General features: G+C 41.7%; 2 protein-coding genes across 3 annotated transcripts in view; one reads left to right on the top strand and one right to left on the bottom strand.

The window, feature by feature from the left end:
* The first annotated feature begins 1,468 nt into the window (after nt 1–1,468).
* On the top strand, nt 1,469–4,717 carry chac2 (ChaC, cation transport regulator homolog 2 (E. coli)). The gene is made up of 3 exons (XM_077551233.1): nt 1,469–1,732; nt 2,429–2,464; nt 3,889–4,717. The coding sequence occupies exons 1-3, from the start codon at nt 1,598–1,600 to the stop codon at nt 4,276–4,278; spliced, it is 561 nt and encodes a 186-aa protein (XP_077407359.1). The 5' UTR covers nt 1,469–1,597; the 3' UTR covers nt 4,279–4,717.
* A 552-nt stretch (nt 4,718–5,269) lies between these two features.
* Nucleotides 5,270–27,542, bottom strand: part of LOC144038585 (proteasome activator complex subunit 4B-like) — a 29,985-nt gene continuing 7,712 nt past the window's right edge. The window contains exons 9-47 of one of the 2 annotated variants that reach the window (XM_077551170.1): nt 27,348–27,440; nt 26,981–27,159; nt 26,438–26,524; nt 26,182–26,368; nt 26,019–26,108; nt 25,497–25,561; nt 25,264–25,414; nt 25,098–25,196; nt 24,868–24,937; nt 24,030–24,097; nt 23,339–23,536; nt 21,324–21,481; nt 21,005–21,100; nt 20,879–20,934; nt 20,746–20,802; nt 20,605–20,660; nt 19,138–19,236; nt 18,979–19,041; nt 18,747–18,842; nt 18,503–18,634; nt 18,210–18,419; nt 17,695–17,819; nt 17,570–17,623; nt 16,686–16,815; nt 16,423–16,504; nt 15,605–15,758; nt 15,009–15,075; nt 14,817–14,942; nt 14,583–14,735; nt 13,713–13,817; nt 13,291–13,382; nt 13,090–13,221; nt 12,673–12,878; nt 11,681–11,766; nt 11,328–11,456; nt 9,818–9,973; nt 9,260–9,398; nt 7,809–7,942; nt 5,270–6,017 (exon numbers count right to left, since the gene is read on the bottom strand). In XM_077551170.1, the coding sequence (XP_077407296.1) occupies nt 5,916–6,017; nt 7,809–7,942; nt 9,260–9,398; nt 9,818–9,973; nt 11,328–11,456; nt 11,681–11,766; nt 12,673–12,878; nt 13,090–13,221; nt 13,291–13,382; nt 13,713–13,817; nt 14,583–14,735; nt 14,817–14,942; nt 15,009–15,075; nt 15,605–15,758; nt 16,423–16,504; nt 16,686–16,815; nt 17,570–17,623; nt 17,695–17,819; nt 18,210–18,419; nt 18,503–18,634; nt 18,747–18,842; nt 18,979–19,041; nt 19,138–19,236; nt 20,605–20,660; nt 20,746–20,802; nt 20,879–20,934; nt 21,005–21,100; nt 21,324–21,481; nt 23,339–23,536; nt 24,030–24,097; nt 24,868–24,937; nt 25,098–25,196; nt 25,264–25,414; nt 25,497–25,561; nt 26,019–26,108; nt 26,182–26,368; nt 26,438–26,524; nt 26,981–27,159; nt 27,348–27,440 (4,482 nt within the window). In that variant the 3' untranslated portion in view covers nt 5,270–5,915. The remainder of the gene's footprint in view (nt 6,018–7,808; nt 7,943–9,259; nt 9,399–9,817; nt 9,974–11,327; nt 11,457–11,680; nt 11,767–12,672; nt 12,879–13,089; nt 13,222–13,290; nt 13,383–13,712; nt 13,818–14,582; nt 14,736–14,816; nt 14,943–15,008; nt 15,076–15,604; nt 15,759–16,422; nt 16,505–16,685; nt 16,816–17,569; nt 17,624–17,694; nt 17,820–18,209; nt 18,420–18,502; nt 18,635–18,746; nt 18,843–18,978; nt 19,042–19,137; nt 19,237–20,604; nt 20,661–20,745; nt 20,803–20,878; nt 20,935–21,004; nt 21,101–21,323; nt 21,482–23,338; nt 23,537–24,029; nt 24,098–24,867; nt 24,938–25,097; nt 25,197–25,263; nt 25,415–25,496; nt 25,562–26,018; nt 26,109–26,181; nt 26,369–26,437; nt 26,525–26,980; nt 27,160–27,347; nt 27,441–27,542) is intronic. The other variant, XM_077551169.1, reaches the window with a different exon arrangement.

The following is a 27,542-nucleotide window of genomic DNA, read 5'->3' as shown; positions in this document are numbered from 1 at the left end:
TCGCATGACATTTGTTGTGCTTGTCAGCTTCTCGCTTACTTAATGGATGGCTAACATTAGGGGGGGGCCGCAATAACATTTTACATTTTGGCTAGAGACATTGCAATGCCGGTGATGACGGGGGAGATCAAAACAGTCATCGAGAACTGTCTGCGTTCCCACCACATTTTCACACGTTCCCGCAGAAACATGCACCTCTTAAAATATACATTTTTAAATATATAAATATAAAAACATTTCATGAATATTTGTATTTCATTACTCACCGCAATTCAACACATCATTTAATGAGATGAATGAAATAAAATGTGAAAATGTGTTCTTGAACGCAGCCAAGCGCAGGTCTGACCTGAGAATATAATTTTTTTCATTTACATAGTTAAAAAATGTCTTTCTTATCATGCATCCGCCTCGACACGATGTTACTTAGTCACAAAACGCCTCTTAAGGGACGTGGAGAGAGGGAATTCAGGATGAACGCTTCTCGAGATGAGAGTCACGGGATCAAGAGGGTCTTTTTTTGGTATGAGATCGACTTTTGGAGGTTTTTAAGAAGGCCGGTTTTCAACCCCACCCCATCCCTGACCTCAATTGCGGCAGGAGTCGCATGAAATCCATGAGGTTAGTTGAGTGGATGCCGGAGGTGCAAATGTTAACATGTCTTTTAAAAGCGGGATAAAATTTTTTTTTAAAAAAAACACTAAATTGCAGCCATAATGTAATGTCAAACTGACTGGGAGGGGGGGAATCATTAAAGTAAGGAAAGAATGCAGTGCTATCTAAAGGCAAACAACTGTAAAGGGGGAAAAAATGTAAACACAATCATATTTGAACAAACGAGCCAATTACACCTTGGCAAGAATCTTTCAGTATTTTTGGTGAAAAGATACCAGAGATTAGGGAAATCTTAAATTGTGAAAAATGCCAAATATGTCTCTTTTAATAACAATTTGGGGAGACTGTTTTTATGATAGTAACTCATCGTAAAGGGAAATCAGCGACCCCTGGTGTCCGGGTGCTAAAACGAACAGTTGTGTGAGGCGCACAGACGCCAAAATTAAATACAACTCGACCTGAGCGAACGGGACACATTATAAAATGGCGCCGTGACGTTTTGGAAAAGTGACGAATTAATAATACCCACCGCAGAAAGAGTGAAAACGCCGGCTTAAACACTTTTTTGTGCTTATCACCGGCAATGTACCGCACAACGACAAGTGCTAAATAGCATTAGCTTAAGCTACACTTCCTGTAGTGACGGAGCTGATTTCAAATTAAAAAAACAACGCGTTCAGCGACACACTACGGACACGTCGTCTTAAATAAAAGTCTTTATTTTGTATATAATCGTTATATAAACGATATTATGTCATATTAACGAGTGTTGAGCCTTAAAATGCAGTTCCACGCAACGATTAACCCTTTAATTGTGAAAAGTAACCGGACATAGTTACGCCGAACAGGTCGACCTTGACCTGTGCTCAACAACTGCTTCATAATGTCCGGAATATTACTGTGATTTTTATGACCCCGTGTGTTCCCAATTAAGTCATTGTTTTTTAATATCACGGTGTAAATTTTGTATTTCGTGGGGAACATGTGGGTGTTTGGCTACGGCTCGCTCATTTGGAAGGTGGACTTTCCCTACGAGGAGAAGCGAATTGGTTACATTAAGGGCTTCAGTCGTCGCTTCTGGCAAGGCAGCACAGACCACCGCGGAGTGCCGGGGAAAGTGAGTCTGACGTCACAACCCGCCATGCTCGTATTGCGTCACTTGTTGGAATCATGTCACAAACGGTAGAAAATTATACTTCAAGTATTTCAAGAGTTACTGTAGATTACACAACTGTTTGGGTGTAAATGAGGGCAAAGGCAGGGGTAGGCAAAGTGCTCAAGGGCCACATTTGAATTTTAAAATAAAAAAATTGGAAGTGTCACTCATGTCAAATCATCTCATTTTCAGTCACGCTTTTAAATTATTTTCACAATTAAATTATTGAAATTAATTTAAAAAAAACTATTCAGTATCAATGTAAAACTGTTTATTTTAAAAAATACAGTAGTGCCTTGAGATACAACTTACAAGTTTTTTGAAATACTGTAGCTTTTTGTCTTGAGTTACGAGTAAGAAATTGAGTTACGAGTGCACTTCAAAGCCCCACTGCGAGATGGCAGCAAATTTCCCAATGTTCAGCCAATATCAATTCACATTGGTTTCCTTGCAGTGGAGGACAATATCAGTTGGTGGCGCGAATGCACCTTTCAGCTGGCTTGTTAAGCATAGCACAAAAAAAGGGTGATTAAAAAAATGACATCTTCGAATAATCCACTTTAAGCACATTATAGTCACGATTCACAACAAAAAAATTTTTTGTCATAAATATATGTATATACTATGTACTACATGCACTCTTGTTGCTTTTCGCAGCCTGGCCGGGTGGTGACATTAGTGGAGGACCCTGAGGTAAGAAAACATTTGATTTAATCCAAATTATCCGGGGGGGGGGGGGGGTTGTATTTGTATATTTATTATACATTTCATAATTCTCATATTTGATCAGAAAATGAACTATTTTTAAGTTGTTAGGAACAGCAAACTCAAAATAAATTGTGTGTTTCAGATCAATTGTATTTTTTTTTTCTAAGAACAAATACATTTAGAGTAAAATGACACCACAGCAGGTCACAGTGAAAAAAAAAAAAATAGCTTTATTTATTTATTTATTTTAACCACTACACTCAAACACCCGGTGGTCTCTGCTGTTGAATATTTTTTCAAATCTTCATTTTTTTCCCCAAATAGGAAAATCACAAGTAGTCCAAAATGAAGCAGCAAATCTTTGGTATTTTAGCAGATTGGCTCCGAGTTATTCTAAGCACAAGGCCACATCCTCACCATTATGACATCAACTTCCCTTCACCTTTACTATCATAACAGATGAAGATTAATGAAACAACGCCTCGTTATACAGCCGTAAAACGCCAATTAGCAGCTGATGATCATAACGTTTACTACCTTGTAAGCTGTCAACGTACCGGCGCCTTTTCTGACGCGAGCAGCATACAAAAAGAGCTCCGTTGTCACACTGTGCCAAGGTCACGGCACGCGCAAAAAGAGACGTTATCTCGCGTTCCGCTGAAACAAAAGCGAGGGCGACGCCTCGTATTGCGACCTTGGATGGGAGATAATTTTTCCCCACTCGTCTGGGGGAGGCGATAACGTTTAGAAAATCTGCATTAAAGAGGCCAGCGATGCGTATCTGAATATTACCGTCTGTGTATAGTTGCGGAAGTTAGCCTTGCTTTTGCACGTTTTTTTCTGAAAAACTATAATTACATCCTAAAGTCGGAGAGAGAGAAAATAATGCAATAAAGTGGTTCCTTGGCCGATGCAAGCTGTTTTTCCAGTAAGCACATTTTCAAAAAAGAGGCTTCATGTTTTTTTTTATCATTTTCCATAAACATTCAATAACCACTTGGACAATCATGCTAGTTGGCTAATGCTTTACAACCTAAATTCTAGGAGTGGAAATCTTTGACTGTCTCACAATTGGATTTGATTCCAATTTTTGGGTCTGCGATTCGATTCCGAATCGATTTCTACTTCAACTTATAGATGTGCAAAGAATCGTCATGATCTACACCAGTCTGACTCGCTAATGCTAAAAAATAATTTAAACAAAATTAATTTTAGGACATTTAATATCCATTCTGAATCGTACTAAATGAGAATCGCGATTCTTATGAGAATCGATTTTTTTGGGGCACACCACTACTAAATTCTAATACTGGTTTGTTCCATGAAATTCTAATAATGTTTTCCCAACAGTCTATTCTGGCCGTTTCATAGCAACCCTAATTATTATTATTATTTTCATGTGTAATCAGGGTTGTGTCTGGGGCGTCGCCTACAAGCTCCCCACGGGCCGCGAGCAGGAAGTGAAGCGCTACTTGGACCACCGGGAAAAGGGCGGCTACCGCGTGATGGCTGTGGCCTTCCACCCGCGGCCGCCGCTGGCGCCGCCGCCCAGCCAGACCCTACTCTACATCGGCTCACGGGACAACCCCGACTACCTGGGCCCCGCCCCCTTGGAGGAGATAGCCAATCAGATCGCGGGCTCCACGGGGCCGAGCGGTCAGAACACAGAGTATCTGTTTCAGCTGGCCGACGCGGTCAGGAGCATCCTGCCCGAGGACGATGACGCACACTTGTTTCGGCTGGAGACGCTCGTACGCCAGAGGCTAGAGGACGACGGCTCGCCCAAATCATCACCGTAATAATAATAATAATAATAAGAGGTGTCATTACAGTGGTGCCTTGACTTGCGTGTCGAATTTGCCCTGTAGGCGTAAAACACAGGATGGGAGAGGATTGAGACTTTCAAGAATCTCTTTAGCAAAAATAAGGCTGTGTTTGAAATACTTCCGGTTTTCACTCTTCTTTTAAATTAGACAAAGATCCATGAACCCGGATTGCATGATGCAAATGATGTGGTTTCGGGTTTTTATATTTTGTTTGACAGTAAAATTCACCTGGGAATGGCAATAAATAATTTGAAGCTTTTTATTTTATTTTAATTTTTTTTAAGAACTGTTCACTCTCTGCCATAGGGTTCTCGCTCGTATCTCAAGGCACTGCTTTATAATATTTGACCATCAGTCTCAGGGTTTGTGTCCGTTTGTCACGATGGCATAAATAAAGCACACAGTAAATTCACTACCTTCTGCTTGATTGTGTTCTTGCACGAGAAGAAGTGGAGGAGGCGCGACGCAGACACTTGATGCATCAATCTGCAAGAGCAAAAGAAAAACATGGACGCCTGAAGCAAAACTTAACACACGAAGGGGAAGCTGCTGTTTCTTACTGCAGTCGAGAAGGAGAGAGAAAAAAAGGAAAGGAAATGACACTGCAGGCAAAAAAATAATAAAAATCCTTGGAGTGGTATATATTGATAGATTTCATAGTGCCACTCCTGGGCTTTGTGGGTTTAAACTTTTTTTTTTATTTTTTTAAATAGTTGTCTTGACTTAACCAGTGATTACAAAGTTCATGTGGAAACTGAAGCATTTAATTGTAAACTGGTTTGAGCTTTATTGTGTGTTTCATCTGGATTACGCAACATGCTTGTGAACGTGACGTTGTGTGTTCGTTCATACGCGGGAAGCAATAAATGAGCCTTACCTGAAAGGGCGTCTTTTCTGCTGCAAGACGAGCGCTGGAGCCAACGGACCGTCCATTCAACATTCAATTAATGAGAACATCTCTGTGCAGAATTGCAGATGATCCATTTATTCCATACAGTTTCATGAGTACATATAAATACCATTGTTGTTGTTTTTTTACAGACTTAAAATTAAGGACACAGATATCGCTTATAGATTTGTGTTTTAAGTATGCAAAGCAGATTTTAAAATATTTGATATTAAATAAAGCAATGTACAAACTATACATTTTGTTACTTTGACACTAACATAATATACACTGTGTACATATTTACAAAGCTATACTATATATATATAAAAAAAAAAAACTAAAACACTGAGATCTGAGAAGAGCGGAATCTCCATATAAGGAATAATGAGTATGATAATTAATTAAAAAAAAAATATTGACTTTGAAAAGATCAACCAAACCGGTTTTCCCAGGGAGGTTTTTGTCCTCGCTTGGTTAAGAAGTTGAAGGCTGAGTCGGTGGGCAGCTTCCCGCCAGCGACGTTCCTAGCTTCCTTTAAATGTCACTCCAGCAAACAGACAGAACTTTTTTTTTTTTTATATATATATATTTCAAGCGTAGTAGCACGGCGACACCAGCAGGTCAGTGAGCACCAGCAGCTGGTCGTCGGTGAAGCGCTGCCGATGCTCCTGCCAGTTGTCGTGGTGCGTGCGGCGGAACTCCGATAAGGTCTTCTTCACCGTCATCTTGGAAGCAAACAAATCACAAGTCCGAATGTTGGCACCCACCACAAAACACAACGCCGTGGGACAAGTAATGGGACTGCAAGCGGGAGTGATGATTCCTAAACACCAAATGTTAAAAAAAAAAAAAAAGTATTTCAAGGGGAACTATAAAACAAGATGTCAAAACTTTTTGGGGGGGATTTGTTGTATACTTGTCAATGGCAGCGAATGAGTTTTAAGACTTCAGAAAAATCAAACAATTGTGGTTACATCATCAACCCCAAATCTTTTTCAAAGGTCTTAGAGCCATGAGTGATGCAATAAATAAGACGATGAGCTGAAGCCGGAAATGAATGTGCACGCAGTGAACTTTGTGGCTCACCAATTCCTCCTGCACTCGGCGCAGGGATCCATTTTTAATGAAACGGGATTAGGTGGCAAAATGAGTGCGTTCATTTACAGTTCCTTTAATGCCACACATTTTTTTTAACGCACGATTAATGACCACACCTGACTTGGAAAGGCCGTACTGGGGGAATTCCAGTCGCAATCCAGCACACGTCAAAATTTAACAATAATATTACATATTTTTGTGGGGTCAAGTTGAATTTTACCATTTTAAAAATGTGCAGAATTTCACAAGTCATGTTAAAGATTAGTTAGCTCTTATTATGAAAAGAAAAATGCACTGAGCTGTCACCAACGTCTTACAAATGTAAAAAAAAAAAAAGAAATCTAGTGGCAGAACTATGACCGACACAAATCATTATCAAATTCATTTTTGTTCAACTCAATTTTATGAATTATGAAATTACTGTATCAATGACTATAAGAAGCAGCCATTTCTTCCTCGGGTTTCCTGACGGCCTCACACACACACAAATAAAAATTTTAAATAATAAAAAATAAAAATAAAAAATACAAAATAGGAGAGCAATGATGATGACATGTGAAATCGGTTAAATTACCGAATGAACAATACTGAGCTCTCCAGAAAAAAAAAAAAAAAAAGATGCAGCCATATTTATATTAGTTTAACATTTTTCCCATGTAATATTGAATATGAGAACTTAGAAAAAACATTTTTGTACATTCAAAACAGATATAGAATTTGTGATTAATCGTGAATTAACTATTGAAGTCATGCGATTAATTACGGTGAAAAATTTTAATCGCTTGATTAACTTTGAGCCGACATACTGTCATTTGCTTACTTGCAGGACAAAAAAAAGCAGCTTTGATGTTTTGTTTGACATCAAGGAAATCAGCAAAACCTGTTATGAATAATGTCATTTAGGTTCTGGGAAAAATAGGCTTGAATAGGCTTTTTTATGAAATGAAAAAAAAAAGGAGATTTTAAGGCCATAACACTCAACCCTCAGTCTTTCTAGCGAACCCTCTAGCAACACTTCTCTCTTAGAGATTAAAAACTAACAAGCGGACTTTTCATTTATTGATGCTAAAAGGACACGTGCAAGCCTCGGAATTAGTGTGACAGGGCTAGAGAGGGAAGAAAAAAAAAGAAGAAAGAAAGAAATACAGCCCGAGCACAAAAAGGCCATCACAATGAGTGAAGATGTCCTCATGAGTTATGGATGGGCGGCGTTCATTTGAATAAATGATCAAGTCAAATCAGTTGCCTTTTTTCTTTCTTTCTTTTTTTCTCTCAATGAACTAGTTGGCGTCTAAAACGGAACTGAATTGTGTTGCGTTTGACTTTGCAGCAGAACGAGCCACTGAATGATCGTCTCGGGCCGGCACGCCGCGTTCATCTATTATTTACTCTCATTGATCACATTGTGTACGTCTGAGACCCGAGGGCGCGAGATTCTCCTCAAGTGGCCCGGCAAGCGATCGTCTCTCGGCTACTGTTGTTGTTTTTGATGTTTTTGAAGGTGAGCGACTACTACCTCGATGGGTTGCGGGTCGTTGAGGTGGTCGCTCAGGTCCATCAGAATCTGCGGCATCCATTTGGGGACGTCGTAAGGACTGGACAGGATGCACGCGCTCAAGCCCAGAACTCCCGCGTGGCGACGCACCAAATCTGCACAAGCCAAATGGCCGGCCGTCACTTTTTCTGAAAGGCGGCCATGTTCTTTTAGTCGGCAGCACTTTGCACACGCGTAGATGATCACAAGATGGTTTTTTTCATTTATTTTGCATTTTTAAATACTATTTTGATACTTAAATATTTTGTTGCGAATTCATTCACTCGCAAACATTTTCACTGAAGCAACTCCCTTCACTCGCGGCTGTTTTACTGGATTTTGACTTATTTTGCAAGGCGTACAGAATATTGTGTTCTATTGCTATAAAAACATGGCACCTACCAAAAGAAAGATTATAGAGTCTCTTCTATTATCAAGAAAAACAAGTATGTTTCTATCTGATTCCGTTTTGCAGCAATTAGCACTAAACAGTTTCATCATTATTCACAAATCTGTTTTTAAACTGTGGGCGAAAGAACTTGTTGCAACATGGCCCTGGTTGCTCTCTTATACTCTTCTGCCACCTGCTGGCCGTTTTTGTAATAACTACCATTGCTTTCAGCGACCTCTTCAGGTCAGATGCTGCATCAAAGCCTTTGGTATGCTCTAGCATAAAAAAAGAAGGAGGTATAAATACGTTTTTGGGACCATGGCAATATTTAAAATAGATTGTATTGATACGTTTTTGGGAGTAAATTAGTTAATCCAATTAAATATTATTTGGTCTAGTTTTATTTTGTTATTAATTCTTTAGTTTTTACTAAAAGTTTGTATTAATTTTAAGGGTTAATCATTTGACTTTTATTTATTTATTTTGTGTAGCTTTTAAATACTGCGTTGTTCCTCCATGCATTTCTTTATTTTTATTGATTTAGATTTGGCATCAACACTTGTTTTATTTGCACTACTTATTTAACTCATATTATTATTTATTTTGAACGTGAGAATACATTTCTTTGCCCAATAATGTATTGATTAATCAATTCAATGTAAATTGAATTACTTATTTTTAAATGAATTATTTGACACATTTGTAGTTATTCTTATTAATTTTTTTCATCGCTTAAAAAAAAAAAAATGGATTAGCAAGACTCTACCCTTTTATTTACTGTTCTTCAATGACGTTATGATCAGCTGTCTTCTGTTTTATCTTCAACTTGTATTTATATACCGCAATTTGTTTAGGATGAGGTTTTTAAGGTGCTCTATAAACAAAACTGAGTTGAGAATTTCAGAAACGCTTTTTGCATTCATCGGTAGCCTCAGCTCTCAGTTTCAAAAAGCTTGGACGACCCTTGACCTAGGGCGTCCTCTACACTTGTGACCTGGGTACACTCAATCCGTGTGTTGCTTGTGCGTGTGTGTGCGTGTACCCGTGGAAGCCAACTCTCCTCTGGCCTTGGGTAGGCGCGTGTGACTCAGCGTCTGCAGTTGAGTCTGCAGGCTGCGGTCCAGAGGGAAGAAGTGGCACTGCAGCAAACCGCTCAGGGTGGTGCCCGCCATGTCCCTCACCTACGCACAAGAAAGCGGCCATCACCAGGCGGGTTTAGGAAGGGAAAGGCATCAATTTATTTATCTTTAAAAAAATACAAATAAAAATGCAAGGATTGTGGGGAGGAACTGAAGTGAATCGAAATTGGAATCGATACCCAGCCCTATTTATTGTGTTTGTGCTCAAATATCTGTTAGACATTGCAACACAGAAGCTGATCATATTAGCCTGTCTATGGTGTTTTGCATTGAATATGCAAAGTTAAATATCAAATATAAGTTGCTTAAAATATAGACTGGGACGGTTGCCCACTCGCTCAAAATTAGAAAGAAATTCAATAATTCAAAACAATCACGTCACATCACATCATGTCAACTCTGTGTACTCGCAAGCGCCCAAAAGGACAAGCAAAGTGATTTATTATTATTTTTGACGTCACCTCCAATTGCTCGTCCAGCAGCAGACGCATGACCAGCTTGCGGACGCGCTGCACCTCCACGGGCACGCTGAGCAGCGTGAATAAGTTGGAGAAGACGGTAATCTGTAGGTAGGTCAGCACCGAGTAGCGCGCGTGCCACGACCTGCCGCCGGCCATCTGCAAGGACGCGCGCCAAAGCGCCGGTTAGCGTTAGCAAAGCCACGCCGCGTCGGTATCTGCCGCGGATCGCGTTGTATGTGCGTGTAGACCACCTTCAAATGTCAAAGCATGTTAATATGCGGCGGCGTGACGAACACGGCCGTCCTCGCCGGCTACATGACGCATAATTCATACGCTTATCTGATGGAATAATGTGCTCGGGTTCATACATGATCACACGTAAGAGGGTGGATGGTAACAGACATTTGTGTGAAAATGGCAAAACATAAAAAAAAAAACAAAAAAAAAAAAACGAGGTAATGGAATATTTGTTGACCTGTTTTGAAGAGTATTTTAACTGGATTATACCTTTAATTAAAAAAAAATAAATTATATATATATATATATATATATATATATATATATATATATATATATATATATATATATATATATATATATATATATATATATATATATATATATATTCATAACTTTTTTTTTTTTAATTAAACGCCCTTTTTTGAAGACCATTTCAAGCAAATTAGTCATTGTTATCCCACCTGATGTCACTTTCCTGTCTATATGTGGTGAGAGTGAGAATTGTTGAACATTTAAATGAACTTGAATGCTTGATCGTCAGGGTGTGGCCCTTCGCAAAGCGAGACATCTTTCTCTCTGGCCGTACCCAACGCTTCAAACATCACATGGTTAATCTCTGCTAAAGCAATTACGAACTATCTCCTTATTTGAAAACCCGACCGAAAAGTATTGGCACAAACATTCAAGTTGTACGCTCCCTGTGTTTCTCGTAAGTTTCTGAGTTGTTGTTTTTCTCGCAAATCTGCCACTTTCTAAAGTCGCAAATTTACGAGTTTTTTTTTCCCTGAATATTGCCCCCGCCCTCTAATAAATATAGATTTATACGTGGCCCTAATACGCCGTCGTAACATTCGACATTGTAATTTCATTCACTCTGAAAACGTTTATTGTTACTAGGGTCGTCATTTTGAATCTTTATTTAACTTTAGTGCCAAATATTTTAAATGAATCATTATTTACGCTTTTCTTTCCCGATATTTTGAGCGCAGTTTTTGTGTTTAAACAGCATCATTTTCCAGCGTCTTACACAAATTTACTTTTAAGTAACCACGTACGGTGGTATTTGTTTGGCACATCTGTGGTGACATTTTCAAGGTTCGAGAACCACCACCTACTGCATAAAATGGCTGCCATTCCTAAACGCAAAAAACATCCCAATTCAAAGTCGACACTTTTGAGCACATATGGATTGTTTTGACTTCAAATCTATTGGTGCGGTGTATTTAAGGCAAATGTATATTTATCAACAAAACGGTGGCGTGTGAGTGACCTCTTCCAGGGCTGCCAAGACGAGAGGGATGTGTTGGGGGTAGAGGAGGCCCTGGGACATCAGAGAGAGGCATGTGCGAGCGTCCTGCTTCATCTCATCATAACTCTCATCAATCTCCACAGGGGCAATCTGCGGAGAGGGGTGAGAGAGGACCACAACCACACAAAGAATGAGAGAGAGAGAGAGAGAGAGAGAGGTGGAGAAAGGTAGGGCGACAGCAGCGAGGCAGCGTTGTGAGTAAATGAAGAGAGAAATGGAGTCTAATGGCCAAGTAAGATGGAGTGGGTAATAACGCTGCACTGGGACCCTGTGCGTGCGTGCGTGCGTGCGTGCGTGCGTGCGTGCGTGCTTGCCTTGAAGAGCAGAGGCAGGAGTTGAAGTTGCTGCTGAACAGGCGTGGTGAAAGTCCGCCCGGCGCTCGCCAGCAGCCATTTTAAGACTACAAGAAAAAAAAAAAAAGGGGAAATAAATAGAATCACACACGCGCACGCACACGATGAAAAGCTATTCATGAAATAACGCTGCCAGAGTGACCTCACTGTGACGCCTTCACTAGAGCGCGACATTCATCATCGTTTCACCACGTAGCAATTGAGTTAATCGCAGTCGATACGGATTTATTCAAACCTCTGACATTTTTTTCATGCTTCCCCTGTAAATAACATTCGCAATTCATTGATATGAAGCTCCACCTAGAATAACAGAAGTTGCAGCATTTTATATCCAGTTGGTAATATTTTTTTTTATTATTTTATTCTATTATTATAATAAATAAATAAAAAGTTGTTTTACACAGAAAGGGGGTGTTGTAGTATTTTATATTTATTTATATTTGATATTAATAGGATTGAATGACACAAATAATTAAATTAATTTAAATGCAATGTTTTTATTAATTATAAGTAATATTACATACTCTAAACATATAAACACAAATTAAACAATAAAATGATTAAATCAATTCATTAATATTTTGACCTTTTTTGATGGACGCTGTATGAGTACGCATAATTTAATCATGCATAACCAAACTCTCTATTGGTTGCAGGGAACTTCTTAGCTCTCATTACACCTCATTAAATCACACTTGCAATCTAACCCAGACAAAATGGAGGCAAACGGACCAATAGGGTGGCTCGGACCTATTTTTGTAATGAGCATGATTAATACATTCTAATGCACAATGCAGCACTTTGTGACCGGGAACAGGCGCTAAAACTAGACCTGTGACATCTTTTGCAAGCATCCGAACCTTTTTAATACTGTTTTTGTTTTTAAATTCAATGCATTTCTTGTCCAGCTTCGCAAGAAGCAGGCGCTGTGTTCCAAAAATCTGTATTCTGACCGGTCTTGAGCAGCTTGACAGCCTGGGTGCGCCCGTCGGTCGTCTCGGGGGCGCTCTCCTCGCGCACGTGGTTGTGGATCTCCGCCTCGGACGTGAGCGGCTTGAGCCGCTCCAGCACCCGGGTGACGAAGTCGGCCACGTGGGGGGAGGAGGTGGGCTGCGTGTGGGGCAGGGCCACGTCCATCATGAAGATGTAGGTCAGGACACTGGAGGGGGAGAAGAAGTAGAAGAAAGAACACAAGTTGAGATCAACAAAGCATCGTTTTGAAACGCATGCAAATAAGATGTAACATTATAGTAAATTTTGGCATTGACAATAAAGGAAATCATTTTAAGATGACATCATTCTGTCCTGTAGCCAAGTCTATTACTCCTTCATATGATCAAGACACGTTAGTTAGCGTGTGTGTTTGTTACCTGCCGATGCGCTCGCGTACGTTCTTGTACACTTGCGCGAGTTTGGGTTCCAAGTAAGTGAGCAGTCGGTGCAGGAGTTCCGACACTCGCCACTGCTGCTGGGCCAGGCCGCCTTGAAGCACGTACAGCAAACTGCCGCACAAAGCGCAATGTTGCAAATTGTGAACGAGCGCAAACGTGAGCACATGAACAAGGACGTACCTGGCATCTCGGAACGAGCTCCCCTCGCCGAAGAGCGGCGTCTCCATCAGCAGCTCCAACAGCCAGTGGAGCTTCCTGGGATCGCGACCCTCCTATTGGACAACAAACAGCTGTTGGGTATTACACTAGCATAAAAATGTCGGCTGGTAATGCAGTTACCACTCCAGACCTGAAGGTGGCAGTAATAAATCTTAACGCAGGCTTACCCTACCCTACTCTGAAATCAAAACCAAATCTGAAACTTTACCTAGGTCTTGAAATCTTCACTCTCTGGCTTACTTGAAACCCTAACACTAATTTGGAACCATACGCCAGCCCTGAAACCCTCATTTGAAACCCTACCAATTAGAAATGATGGATTTCTTTTGATGGTATTTTTCATCATATCAACACAAGCAATGGGCTTATTTGTGTTTTCTCACGCATGCGGTGGCGATGCAGGTGCCCCAGTCGGTGTACGTTTCCACCGTGATGTTGGTCACTGCCGTCCTGATCAGCGGGCACAAAACGCGCCACAACTTGTCCACCTACACACAAACACAGGATAGTTTTCTTATCAAAGGGAGGAGTTTTTACACTACAGAGTGGTATCTTGACATTTTTATTTTTTTATTTCAATCAATTTAATAATTATTCGTTTACTCAATTGTCCCACTTGAAATGAATTAAAATGCCAACAACATGTTCATGCCTTGCGATGGGAAATGTTGATTTGGTTTTCATCAGACTATTTGGAACATTTTCATGACGAAAATCAAGATTCCACTGTAGCGTATCTACAGTACATATGCTACGGAGGACCCAAACTGCCAAAATTAAAAAATGACTAAATAAATAAATAGATGTTTAAAAGTGAAAATAAAAACGGATACAAAAAATATCATTCAAAAATTTAAGAAAAATAAATGGAATTAAATATCAACCAATAAATGCAAACGCTTTATTTCATGCTGCAGACTCTGTCAGGATGAAATGTTATTCAAATGAGGGGGCGGTCCTACCCAAGACACGCTTAGGACCGCCCCCTCATTTGAACAACATTTTGTCCTAAAATGTATTTTGTGAATCTAGTTTTTTATTTATCTCAACATTTATTTATTTGTGGATATATATATATTTTGTTATTTTTATTTCTATTTCTATTTATTTTTTGGGATTTAATTTTTGAATTATATTTTTTAAATCCGTTTTTATATTCACTTTTAGTCATGTGTTTCTTTATTTTGTAATTTCGTTATTTTTAATTTTGGCAGTTTTGGTCCTCCATAACATGTTACTTGCGTGTGTCGCACCTTGCTGAAACTCCACAGCTTGCTTCCTCTGATGAGCCCGGCGGCGATCTCGCAAACGCAACGCTGCGAACTCTCGTGCGGGTCGGCGGCCAGCTGCTCCATGTGCGGCCACAGCGCAGGCAGGAAGACGTCGCCGTAGTTGCGAAACAGGCCCTGTCCATCAAAGCGGCCGGCGCGGGTGACTCGGGTTCATTGGGGGACCAAGCCAGGCCTGTCCCGAGGTACGAGACGTACCTTAAAGAGACAGAAGCGCCGCGGGTTGAAACTGTCTTTGCCTTTGCGCTCCTCCAGCGACAGGAAGTCCATCAGCTGCTCGATGAACTCCGGGTCGGAGAAATATTCAAAGATGATCTTTTCGGCCTGAAAAAGAACAACATACGTGTGAGAGGTTGCTTGTGTTTTGTGTGTTTGCGTGCGTGTGCGTACCTCGCTCATCTCCTCATACGGCAGGTCATCTTTCAGCTTTTGCGAAGGAGCGTAGATCATCATTTCGCTAAAAAGGACACAAAGAGAAGCTACGTTGTAAAAAGTACATTTAGAAAACACCTTCAAAATACATACTTTTTTGAATACATCATTTTGGTTCAACCTTATTTTCACTAATATTTATTGATTTTATGAAATGCTGTTTTACTTTCTGCTGTTTTTTTTTCTTTCCAATCTATCACTGTAAAAGGATGTGTGGACTTTTTACATCCCTTACTAGATAAGAGCACAAAGGCAGAAGACATGGACGAGGTATTATCCTGTCTGGGGATAAGGAGCGAGGATGAATGAATGAAAAAGTCCATTAGTCAGCAAGTTGCCCGCGTACGGACAGGAAGTACCGCCTCTGTACTTGTCTTATCTGGGCCAGGCTGTAAGTCATCCAGTCAGGCTTATAATATCTAGGCCGGGCCATGCGGCGGCTCCACCTCGTTAGCTCCCCGTCGCCGTTAAAAAGACATAAAAGTCCCCCCCCCGTCTAACCCAATCCCCGCAAGACCTCCAATCAACGGCGCCTCAGGCTGTTTCCTCCTCACCTCGGCCATGAATAGTAGCCCACGTGCGTTTTCTCCACGTGCAGCTGCGAGTCCCACGCCTCCTCGCTGAGGGGCAGGTCAGCGCTGCGGTACTGCAGCCAGCCGTTGGCCTGGCGGTCCCCGGCCCAAAAGCCCTCCGGGTCCACCACGCCGCCTGCATCCACAAATTCAATGCGGAGTTGCATCAATTACAAACTACTTCTTCAACTCATTCACTCCCAAAAACGTATTTATATGTTTTTATATGCTAGAGCATACAGAAGGCTTTGATGCAGCTTCTGACCTGAAGAGGTCTCTTAAAGCAATGGTAGTAATGACAAAAAAACGTCCAGCAGGTGGCAGCAGAGTATGAGCGATCCGCTAGGGCTATATTGCAACAAGCTCTTTTTTTGCCAGTGTTTTTAACAGGTTTGTGAATAATGATGAAACTTAGCTATATTCTAATGCTAATTGCTGCAGAACAGAAACAGATACAAATATACGTATTATTCCGAAGAGACTAATCTTTCTTTTGGTAGTTTCTATGTTTTTATAGCAATAGAACAATATTGTGTGGGCCTTGCAAAATCTGTCAAAATCCAGTAAAACAGCCGGGAGCGAAGGGGGTTGCGTCAGTGAAAATTGCTGGGAGTGAATGACTTCATTCGTTCTGTGATCAAGCTCATAATATACAAATGTAAAATGGTTTTAAATAGGTGTGGCCTAGTGTGGAGCTGGAATTTGATTTGCTCCTTGCGAATGTTTCCATTTCGTATGTGTGTGTTTGACCGTCCCCGTTTGATAAAGTGCATCAGCAACAAGTGTACTCTGCTACTCACTAATGTCATACGGGTTGACTGCTATTTTCTTTCTTGGTCTTTTGAGCTGTTTCAGGATGCCAGCCATTGCTGATATTGCCACCTACGAGAGAAAGAAGAGAATACTGAATATAACATAAGAAAATCAACAGTACAGTGACGCTTTACAGTTCGCCAATCATGAATCTCAGCTATTCGCTGACAAACTCGCTATCGGCGGTTACAAAAGGCCACTGCTAAAATTCCAACAATTGGTCTCTAATGACATGTAGACGAGGGTGGACCTTGCGTATGCTAATGGAGTCGTGTATGAGGCTCTGCGTGAAGTAGAGGACGGCGTCCGGCGGCAGCGGGTGGTCATCTCTCAGCAGGATGGACAGCAAGTCTGCGGCCGTGTGCTCAAACTTCCAGGGCCTGGATCACGAGACAGGAAGTGAGAATGGAGGACAAATACCCGTCGACTAAGATATATTAAACGTCACTATACAGTATAATGAGTTTGTCATTTCTGGTGTTGTTTGAAAGTGAAGTGAGTTGTCCACTGCTGAAATAAAAATTTTTTCGGTCTGTTTGTGAATAATTACACAGAGCACAAAAAAAAAAGAGCTTTCTCAAAGCGCACATTTGTCTCAAATATTGTGATAGGATAAAGAATTATTACTCAGGGTGGGACTAAAGCAAAATGTTTCAAGGCAGTGATTCTCAAAGTGTGGCACGCGTACCCAAATCATTTTTTTTTAAACTTTAAACTACGCTACTGCATTTCAATTTCGGTCATAATCCTATTTTGTCAAAATTTCACATATGAGAGTCCAGGCCTGATATCATTTACAAACTTATTTTTCAGCGTATTGGTAGCACCACCAATACAGTATATACACATTTAGGATTTTTTTTGGTGTGTGTGTGTGAAATGCTGTTGCCGAGGCGACTCACTGTTCATCAAGAAAACAACTCTGAGGGTCTAAACATGCACAAAAGGTCATTCAACTGGATGGCTCAGTGCTAACTTTGGACATGGGGGTCTGGGGTTCAAGTCCCGGCTCACAGGGACTAAGCCCAAAGTCCAACAACAATGGTGGAGCTAAGTGAGCTAAAAGCTTTGACAAGCGCTGTTCCAAAGATTGCTACTACCCCTTTTTGGCCTCAATTTGCTTATAACACTCACAATTCTCTGTCTTCAAGGCAGTCCAACAAGTCATTAACCAGCTTCTCATATTTCCTAAGCAAGCAAAAACATTTAGATGTAGTTACTCTGACTGATGAAAGATGATGATATTGTACGTCTCCTACCGCGCATTGACGACATTTCTGATTCGCTGGCGTTGAAGCCCCTCCTTCAGCTCCTCAATAGAGGGGGTCTCCAAAGTCTGTGACGGTACCATTTGCTTGGCTATCTCCACGCAGCTCTCGGACACCTGAAAACGGACAGCGGACTTCAGCTCGATTCTAACTCTTTGACTGCCAGACGTTTTCAGAAAAGGGATGCCGTGGGTGCCAGCCGATTTTAAGCATTTTGACTGATCTTTCAAGGTCCATAGAAAATTATGTGTTTGGACTATGGAAACACACATACTGCCAAAACAAGATTGGACTCTCATCTTCCATCAGAAAAAAAAAAGTTTGTTTCTAACTTATTCCGTTTTTGAGTAATCAACAATAGAAAATGGTTAGTTTTACCTGTTTTGAAAAAAAACGTCTTTTAACGTCTTTGGCACTCCTCCATAGGATTTTACGAAACGTTATTTAACGTTTTTGGCAGTCAAAGAGTTAAACTCAACAACGCGATCACACAGAGGGTGACTCACGGTGAAAAAGATCCCGATGGTGTCGTGCTGCCGGTGGATGCGGTCCACGATGTCGTCCAGGAGTTGGCCCACGGAGTGCTCGTCCAGGGTCGTGGCGGGTGACAGTCCGCAGCGGACCAGCGCCGGCCACACGGCGCCCACGCAGTCCCAGTCGCGCATGCTGGCCAAGCACACGCCGCTGTGTGCCGCCTGCAGGCAGTACAGCGCCCCCTGGGGGTGATTGAAGGTTACAATCCCGCACCTTGCAAGGAAATCACCCTTAGACGAGGTCTCATCTAAAACTGCACAAATACCTTGAGTTGCTGCTGTGTGCTGGCGCTGCGTTGCGGCGACAGCAGTTGGACAATTCGGGGAATCAGGTCTCGGTATGAGAAGCTGTAGGTTGCCAGCGCGGTGGTCAGCACGTTCTGGGCCTTGCTACGAACCTGCAAAAAAAAGAATGATTCCAATTTGGAATACGGCTGCAATATAAAATGTGTGAAGTACTTCCCAGATACTTGAGTAAAACAAACTGTGTGTGTGTGTGTGTGTGTGTACCTGGCTGTAAGTGCTAGTCGACAGCAGCAGCAGATCACACAGTAGCTCTTGGTGGACTTCTTTGTATTCGCTGCCCTCCACCACCAGTTTCCTCATCTTTTCATCAAATATTGAAGTCATATTAAGTATATTTTAGATTAGCCAAGTTAACTAATTGAGTCCTCATTCAGTCCACCAGTTGGATCAACTTTTCTTTGGTTGTGTGTCATGACATTTTTCTTATGTGAAATACCTGGTGCTGTAGCAAGACCCGGTCGATGAGCAGCGCCCGAATGTGCTGCTTGTTCCCATAAAGCTGTGCGGAAACAACAACAACAACAACAAATCATTATTTGTGATAAAAAAAAAAAAAAACGCATTTGGCGACAGCAATTCTCGCCAGGCAGCTCACCCGGTTTTCCATTGACTTTTTGACCAGCGTGAAACTTTTCCAGCGAGAGTCAAACTCCTTCTTGTGTGTGCCTCGGAAAAACAGGAGGTCGCTGATGATCTGCAGCGGCGGAGGCAACAAAGGCTCTGTCATCATTTTAATCAGGAGGCCACTGAGGAGAACATTTCAAGTGTAATAACGGACTTTACGACAAGGCTTTCTTGCTATTAGGATCCTAAAGGCTAAAACGAGAGTTTTGGTTTCCTCGTATATTCACATACTAATGGATGAAAGAGAATTACTAGCGTTGTTTGGTTCATCCATTCTTCATCTAATTTAATGAAAATTTAATCAGGTGGTGCCATTTTGAGTCCATTGTGAGATTTTAATTCTTGTTGCACTCTGTACATGACATCTATCTGCGCAAAGGGGAAAAGAAACACAGGTGACTTTTTTTAAATTCATATATTTTGCTTAGTAATACATTATAGTGAACTCGTAAAAATAATTCATGTACTTTTCCACATTTTAGACTTGAATATTATCAAATGCAAATGATTAACTCATTCAAACCCAAAAACGTGTAATGACGTTTTTTTAAACTTTGTCCTCCACTACCAAAAACATATTTACACATTGTTTAAAAAAAAAAAAAAAAAGTTTTTTAATGCTAGAACATAGAGAAGGCTTTGATGCAGCTTCTGACCTGAAGAGGTTGCTTAAAGCAATGGTAGTTAACTCTTTGACTGCCAGACGTTTTCAGAAAAGGGATGCCGTGGGTGCCAGCCGATTTAAGCATTTTTGACTGATCTTTCAAGGTCCACAGAAAATTATGTGTTTGGACTATGGAAACACACATACTACCAAATGAAAGATTGGACTCTCATCTTTCATCAGAAAAAAAAGTTTGTTTTACCTTATTCCGTTTTTCAGTAATCAACAATAGAAAATGGTTAGGAACACCTCTGTTTTGAAAAAAACGTCTTTTAACGTCTTTGGCACTCCTCCATAGGATTTTACTAAACGTTATTTAACGTTTTTGGCAGTCAAAGAGTTAATACAAAAAATGACCAGCAGATGGCAGCAGAGCATAAGAGATCAGCCAGGGCCATGTTACAACAAGCTCTTTTTGCCAGTGTTTTCAACAGATTTGTGAATAATTATGAAACTTAGCTACATTATAATGCTAATTGCTACGGAAACAGATACAAATATACTTTTTTTTCTGATGAAACAAGAGACTCTAATAAACAAATTCAAAAATAAAACTTTCTATATTACTTTTATTCGACAGCAGCAATAATCAAATTTGATTATTATTTGATTAATTCACATATATGCGAATACATATCTGAAATTATCACTAGAGAGAATGAAGTTTTAACGATTAACTACAAAACAAAATCATAATCCAACTCAGTTTGGACTACAACCAACTAGAAAATAAGAACATCAGCCTTGGTAGAGGTAATAACAGAGACAAGGCACCTTAATGATGACAAAAAGTGACTTGGTGTCGTCCTCTGTGTGCTCCAGAATGTGATCTGATTGTTGGGAGAAGAGGCTCACGTTACAGTAACATGCAGTGAGTGTTTTTTTGTTTTTTTGCATGTGTGTGTGTTCACTCACGCAGCAGCAGCCGCATGGTGCGGCAGATCGACTCTCGGTAGTTCTCGCGTGAATCATCTGTACGAGCGCGGAGGGGTGACAAATGAGCGAGGTCGCAAAGTGGCGGACGGGCTTATTGTTTGTGCTTTCTCACCGTGCTCCACACCGATGTGCAGTTTGAACTCCCCCAGGTTCACCATGGAGGGCACGCTGAGGGTAAGAAGCATGCATTGAGGGTCCCGCGTGTGTGTTTCGAAGCGGGCGCGTCGGCAAGACTCACAGGTCGGCTACGTGAGGTCCATCCAGCGGGGGCAGCATGCTGCCCGCCCCGAGCAGGCAGTGCTGCACGATGGCCAGACTCTGCAACAGCTCCACCCTGTGAACAAACACGCACATTACACCCTGGGGAAAATGCGTTCTACATAAAGAAATGCGTTTTTTAAAAAATCTGGTAAATTAGAAGCTTTATAACACATTAATTGCATTAGCTTTGCAGTTATTGTTGCTATTGCTGCCTCCCTCTCTTGCTCCTTCCAGCCTCCTATTATGTCACAAGGAAAAGGTTCAAGGTCGAATGCGTCAAAAGATTGTTTTCACACCTGCTCATTGGCTGGTCTCCCGAGACGTGGCCCCTGATTCGCTCCAGCTCGGGCTTCAGGAGGCGGGACAAGAGACGGAAAACAAAGTTCTCCTCCTCCGGGCTGGGGACGTGCCAGCACAGACCCAAAGCGGCAACATCGCCGGGCCGACCCCAATCCTGGTCCAAGAACCGCAACCACAATGAGCAGGAACTCTTCAGGCCACACGGTTGTGAGACAAAATGTCTCAACTACTGGTCAAGTTCACCCAACAACTCTTGAGAACTGCAGTCAATTTGGAGATACTACAGCTATATACAGGGATGTGATTTGACCAAAGTGAAATTATCTGAAAATTTAGCCGGGGGTCTGGGGGCCGCTGGCACCCAGCTAGGTCCAGGGTTTTCCGGGTTTTCCGTGTTTTTAAGTACTTTCAATGCACTCACATGACAAAGAAATAGACAAAACAACAGCATCAATTTTCAATGTCTATTGAACTATCCCATATAAAATGGCAGTTTTAGTCAACTCAAAATCAGTCACATTCAAAAACATTGGACTGCCTTTGCTTTTAAAAACTATCACTGAGAATATCATCATATCTAACTAATGTGATTACTAAGTTAACACATAAATAATGTTGAAGAGTTCAAATTTCATGAACAAATAATTGTATCATGACCAAATGAAAAGTAACTCATATTAGAGCATACCACAAATGTCTTTGTTATAGCAGAAGATGTTATCTGTCGGAGTCATGTGCATACACAATCAACTACTACTACTACAAAAAAAAAAATGGATTTTTTTTGGGGGGGAGATAAAAAAATTCGCGAATTAGCGGAAAAATCACATCCCTGTATATACGACAAGTAATATTAAGTACTACGGTATGTTGAGAAAAATAGTGTATGGTTGTAGATGCGTCAGTAACCAGCAGTTCTATAACTAATCATAAAAGTCAATTAAAAGTTAGCATTTGCATCTTTGTAAACCCAGAAATAGAAATAAATAGACAATAGAGTTCTGGTGAGTGAGTGAGTGAGTGGGTGAAAAAGTGACTGAGTAAAAGAATGACGTAGGTGAGTTAGTAAAAAGACAAAGAGAATAAGTGAGAGAGAGTGAGTGGGTAAAAGTGAAAAAGAGGAAGTGAGTTGTGGAGCAAGTGAGTGAATAAGTGTCTGAGTGAGCAAAAAGTGGGTGAGCTCGTGAAAGAGGTCAAGAGAGTGACAGAATTAGTGAAAAAGAGCATTTGAGTGAGTGATACAGTGAGATAGTAAAGAGTGAGAAGGTTAGTCAGAGAAAGATAAGTGTGAGTTTGCGAACAAGTGAGAGTGCAAAAGAGTGAGTGGAGGAGTGAGCTACTGAGTGGAAGGTTGCGAAAGAGTGAAAAGGTGGGTGAACAAGTGGGTGAAAGAGTGACTGAAAGAGAGTGACATGGTGAAAGAGAGATTATGTGAGAGAGTGAGTGAAAAATAGTCAGAGTGAAAAAGTGACTAAGTAAAAGAATGATGTAGGTGTGTTAGTAAAAAGACAAAGAGAATAAGTGAGAGAGAGTGAGTGCGAGTGAGAGTGAGTGCGTGGGTAAAAGTGAAAAAGAGGGCTATTGAGTGAATTTTTTTTTAAGAGGAAGTGAGTTGTGGAGCGAGTGAATGTGAAGTGTCTGAGTGAGCAAAAAGTGGGTGAGCTTGTGAAAGAGATCAAGAGAGTGACAGAATTAGTGAAAAAGAGCATTTGAGTGAGTGATACAGTGAGAAGGTCAGTCAGAGAAAGATAAGAGTGAGTTTGTGAACACGTGAGAGTGCAAAAGAGTGAGTGGAGGAGTGAGCTACTGAGTGGAAGGTTGCGAAAGAGTGAAAAGGTGGGTGAACGAGTGGATGAAAGAGAGTGACTTGGTGAAAGAGAGATTATGTGAGAGGGTGAGAGTTAAAAAGAGAGTGTTAGTGAGAGAGTGACAGAGTAGGTGAGAGGCTGATTGAAACAGTGAGCGCGAGTGTGTGAAAGATTGAAAGAGCGAGCAAGTGACCAACTCGTACAGGCAGGTCGCGGCGGAAGCCCCCCGCCGTGCTGCGGTACTCGGTGGGGTAGATGAGCGAGAGCGAGCGCAGCGTGTGCTCCAGCAGGACGGCGGCCAGCGCGTACGCCCGTTTGCAGCGCAGGCGCACGCACGAGCTCAGGACGCGCTCCAGCTCGCCGCCGTACCTCAGCAGATGCTCGCCATCTACGCGGGTCACCTGAAACACAAAGCGCGCACACACATTGTGCAGCAAGCATATTAAAAATGGAAGCAGCGCAGTAAGTCAGAGCGTTTGGCTCGCTCTACTCCCAGGAGTAATAAAACACAACAGAGAAGGTATCAATATGTTCTGCTTAGCGACAAAGTGGCCTGATATTTACGAGCTTGTGGCACGCCGGGGGACCGCTGCGAGAAATGTCGCGTGGTCATCATTTTTTTTCCCCCGTGGCCCCCAACCCTCCATCTTTCTCAAGCAATATCAGAAACTTTCAACAGAGATGAAATATCATCTCTCGGCATGGCCGAGGGGCAGCGGGTTGGGCGAGTGCTTAGCACATCTGCCTCTCACACACACACACACACACACACACACACACACACACACACACACACACACACACACACACACACACACACACACACACACACACACACACACACACACACACACACACACACACACACACACACACACACACACACACACACACCTCGGACAGCAGCTGGAGGTTCCACAGCAACTCTTTATCCAGCTCTTCTTCACTCTGGAGGTCTTCGTCTAGACACACACACACACACACACACACAATAAGATGATCTTTTTTTTTTTTTTTATTCTTTTTGCTGAGTTTTCGATTTACAGATTCACCAGAGGATGTTTTATCAAATGAATGGAAGGAGACTATACTTGCTTCTCATTAATAATTTGCATGAATATTTTTTGTCTCTTGTGAGTACGTCAACTCAATCTTACATGATGGGGTCAAACTGACCTGTTCAGAGTTTTAAAGTCAACAAAAAAAGTATTTAATTGTTGTGACAATCTGTTGGTCTTTTCTGAATAAGTGCAAAAAGTTTTCAACCCACCTGAAAAATTGTCCAGTTTAAAACTTTTTTTTTTCCTTTTAAATGAAAAAAAAACAAACGATAAAACTCCTGCTGGCTTTGTTGTTTTCTTCTTTTAATAATAAATATTTTTTGTAGGATTAACATATATACTGTATCTATTTTGAATATAATGACACAGCAATGACACAATGGGCGTCTTATTTAAACTCCCCCCCAAAAAGTAGTTGCACTGAAAATTGACTGAATAGTAGTATTGTAATTGTGGTTTTTTTTTGTGAAATGTGCAATGTGTCACATTGACATTGAATATTAAGAGAAAAAAAAAAAAAACGGCGCTATAAGCCAAGACTTCAGTCACAGTCAGCGAAAGCTGACAGCGTAAGAACAACTCGCACATGTTGTTGGACAATAAGCATATATTAATTAAAAAGCTTAATCTAATTTATATGCACACACACACAAACCCAATGTCATACTGACTTTCAGTTATTTGGAAAATGAGGCTGCAGCAATGCGGTACAAAGAGTTTGAGAGACTCGGCAGGGTGGCACTGAAAAGACAAAAGACGGCAAGAATTAGAAAAGAAAGTTCAACAAAGCAAATGACAAGACAAGAAAAATGCATCAATTATATAGCAAAATGAGGAATAAAAGTCTCGGTAAAGAAGATGACTAACAACCCCCCCCCCCCCCCCCCCCACACACACTCACCTTTGCGGCCGCTCTGCACATGTCCGCCACCATCCTGCCCGACACGCACGTCTCAAAGATGTTGGAGGTGGCGAAGTTGTACACTTTCTGCAGCGCCGCCTAACACGGAAACAAAGAAAAGTGTCACGTTTGATTTTGCGCGTGCACGCGCGCGCCCACGCGTTACCGTGTAGATGCGTGTGGAGCACTGCGTGAGGACGGTGCTGACGGTGGAGGACAGGCCCAGTTCCACCAGACTCTCCAGCTGCGTCTGAGTGTCCGTCTCCGTGTCGTCTCGCGTTTGCTCCAGAGTGCTGCTGTCGATCACAGCAAAGCACCTGCGCACGCAACACACGCGCGGGCGCGCTCGGTCTGCTGCAAGCGTGACAAGAAACATCCGACTGCAAGTGTTGAACTTACCTGTCCAGAAATTGCAAGACGAAGTCTTCAAATTCAGCAGAAGCAAAACACAACTCTTTTTCGATCTGGAAAGCAGAAGCGAGACGCTTGTTTTTGTCAGCTGAGCCGTTGATTTCTATTGTGCAGGGTGCCTTGTTTAAAGCATGAGATGGATTTGTTGTTGATTCCATGCGGCTTGACATTTGAAATTAGAGTAAAAAATATCTTTAGGGACATCTCTGATTAAAATTTGCCATTGACCAGTGTTTTTCCTAGTTTGTATTAACTGATCTTTATAATTGGTTAATTAAATTTTTTTTTGTAAATAAAAAAAAAAAAATTAAAACAGGAAAACAAATAATTTGACGTTAATATTTAGCAATTTTGCATTTAATTAAAAATTATTATTTTTTAAAAAATACAAATAAAATCAAATAAACATTTAAAAAGATATATTATATATATATAAAAAATAAACATAAAAATAAATCAAATGTGGCCCTTCAGCGCAAGTTATATTTGGTGACTAAATTGGCTGCGTACCTCCGACAGATTGCCGTGTCGAGATGGAGCTGACGAACAGTCAACCAAAGGCACCAGCGTGGTGAACGTGGTGATGAACTGGAACGTGATCTGAAAAACAGTCAAACAGCCGCCGAAGTCAATATGCTCTCATGTTCGATGACAAGTCAAACTCGGCGCTCACCATGCACTTGCTGAAGTCGTTGGGGTCCACGCCCGGCAGCGAGCCCATGAGCAGGGGCAGCACGTGCAAGCGGCCCTCCGGGTAGTGCTCGCTGGGGGCCACCAGGCTTCGCGCCATGCCGATCATGCAGCTGAGCGTGGCGGTGAGGGTGTGCGGCTCCGTCAGGGTCTCCATCGCCGCGTACGTTCTGTGGAACGGTGGAAGGCTCACATATGGGGAAACGTACAAAAAATGTCGCCGCGATCGGAAAACTTACTTCTCCAGCACAGGCGGGATGGCAAGTTGTGGCGCGAGGAGCGCCAGGTTCTGCAGGGCGAAGGCGGCATCCGTACTGCCCGTTTTACTGTACATCAAATTATTATACTCAATTGTATCATCATCCGTTACACTTTATTCAATCTGAAGGAAATTGGAAGGCTAATTTAGATCTGATCCAGATTTGAGATCTGTTTCAACAAACAACTTTAATCTGGATCTGATCCAGATTTGACAGCCACCATAAACAAACCCAAAAATTGTTTAACATAATTCGACAAGACTGAACTGGGTGAAATGTATTGTATTGTCGTCACCTTTTATTCAATTTGAAGGAAATGTGTGAATTAAACTTTCTAATCTGGATCAGATCCAATTTTGACAGTTTTAACAACAACAACAAATCCTACTTAACATGTTGATATGCACTGGATCTGGATAAAATATATTTAATTAGCGATGATAACAAATGACTGCTAAATGGTATTGAAGTGCAAAGAAATTGTCACTTTTCAATTTGGATCTAAACCAGATTTGACGATACCTGAACATGGCCAGCAGCGCAGCACCCGTGAGGCTGCGCGTGAATTCCTGCAGATCCTCGTCGGTCAGCCGCAGACTTTCGGGCACCAGCGTGATCCAGCCGGGGGCGGCGTGGCGTTCGCGGTGCGCCCGGCGCACCACGCTCGCCGGCAGACGCTGGAGCAGGCGCATGAGGCGAGACTGTTTACACAAACACGCACGCTCAATTTTAGGGGTATCGTCCAGAGGCACGCCGCCGCCAAAAGTTGTGCACTTCATTATGATGCTGAGAATCAGCCAACTTCCCGATGACAGGTTATAAATCAAAGCAGAGTAACAGCTAACACTCTGAATGTGTGTGTGTGTGTGTGTTTGAGGCGGATGCTAACCTGCCAGCGACCGTGATTGGAGGGATGATAAAAGGAGGCGATGCTGTTGAAGAGGCGGGTCAACTCTTTCTGCGCCGGATTTCCTGGTCCACCCTGCACATCAAAAGAAATCAGTGGCCCAACTTCAGTTGACCAATTTACAAGAGCCACAGCCACACTTTTCTTCAATTTGTGAATAACGGGAGCTCAATTTCG

This window comes from Vanacampus margaritifer, chromosome 18, assembly GCF_051991255.1.
Source record: "Vanacampus margaritifer isolate UIUO_Vmar chromosome 18, RoL_Vmar_1.0, whole genome shotgun sequence".
NCBI classification, from domain to species: Eukaryota; Metazoa; Chordata; class Actinopteri; order Syngnathiformes; family Syngnathidae; genus Vanacampus; species Vanacampus margaritifer.
This window is presented reverse-complemented; position numbering and strand designations above follow the sequence as displayed.

Bases quoted from the DNA above. Each gene is read 5' to 3' on its own strand.
- chac2 (XM_077551233.1), top strand. From the start codon at position 1,598: ATGTGGGTGTTTGGCTACGGCTCGCTCATTTGGAAGGTGGACTTTCCC. The intron at 1,733-2,428 runs GTGAGTCTGACG...TGCTTTTCGCAG, and splicing joins ACCGCGGAGTGCCGGGGAAA to CCTGGCCGGGTGGTGACATT. The intron at 2,465-3,888 runs GTAAGAAAACAT...ATGTGTAATCAG, and splicing joins CATTAGTGGAGGACCCTGAG to GGTTGTGTCTGGGGCGTCGC.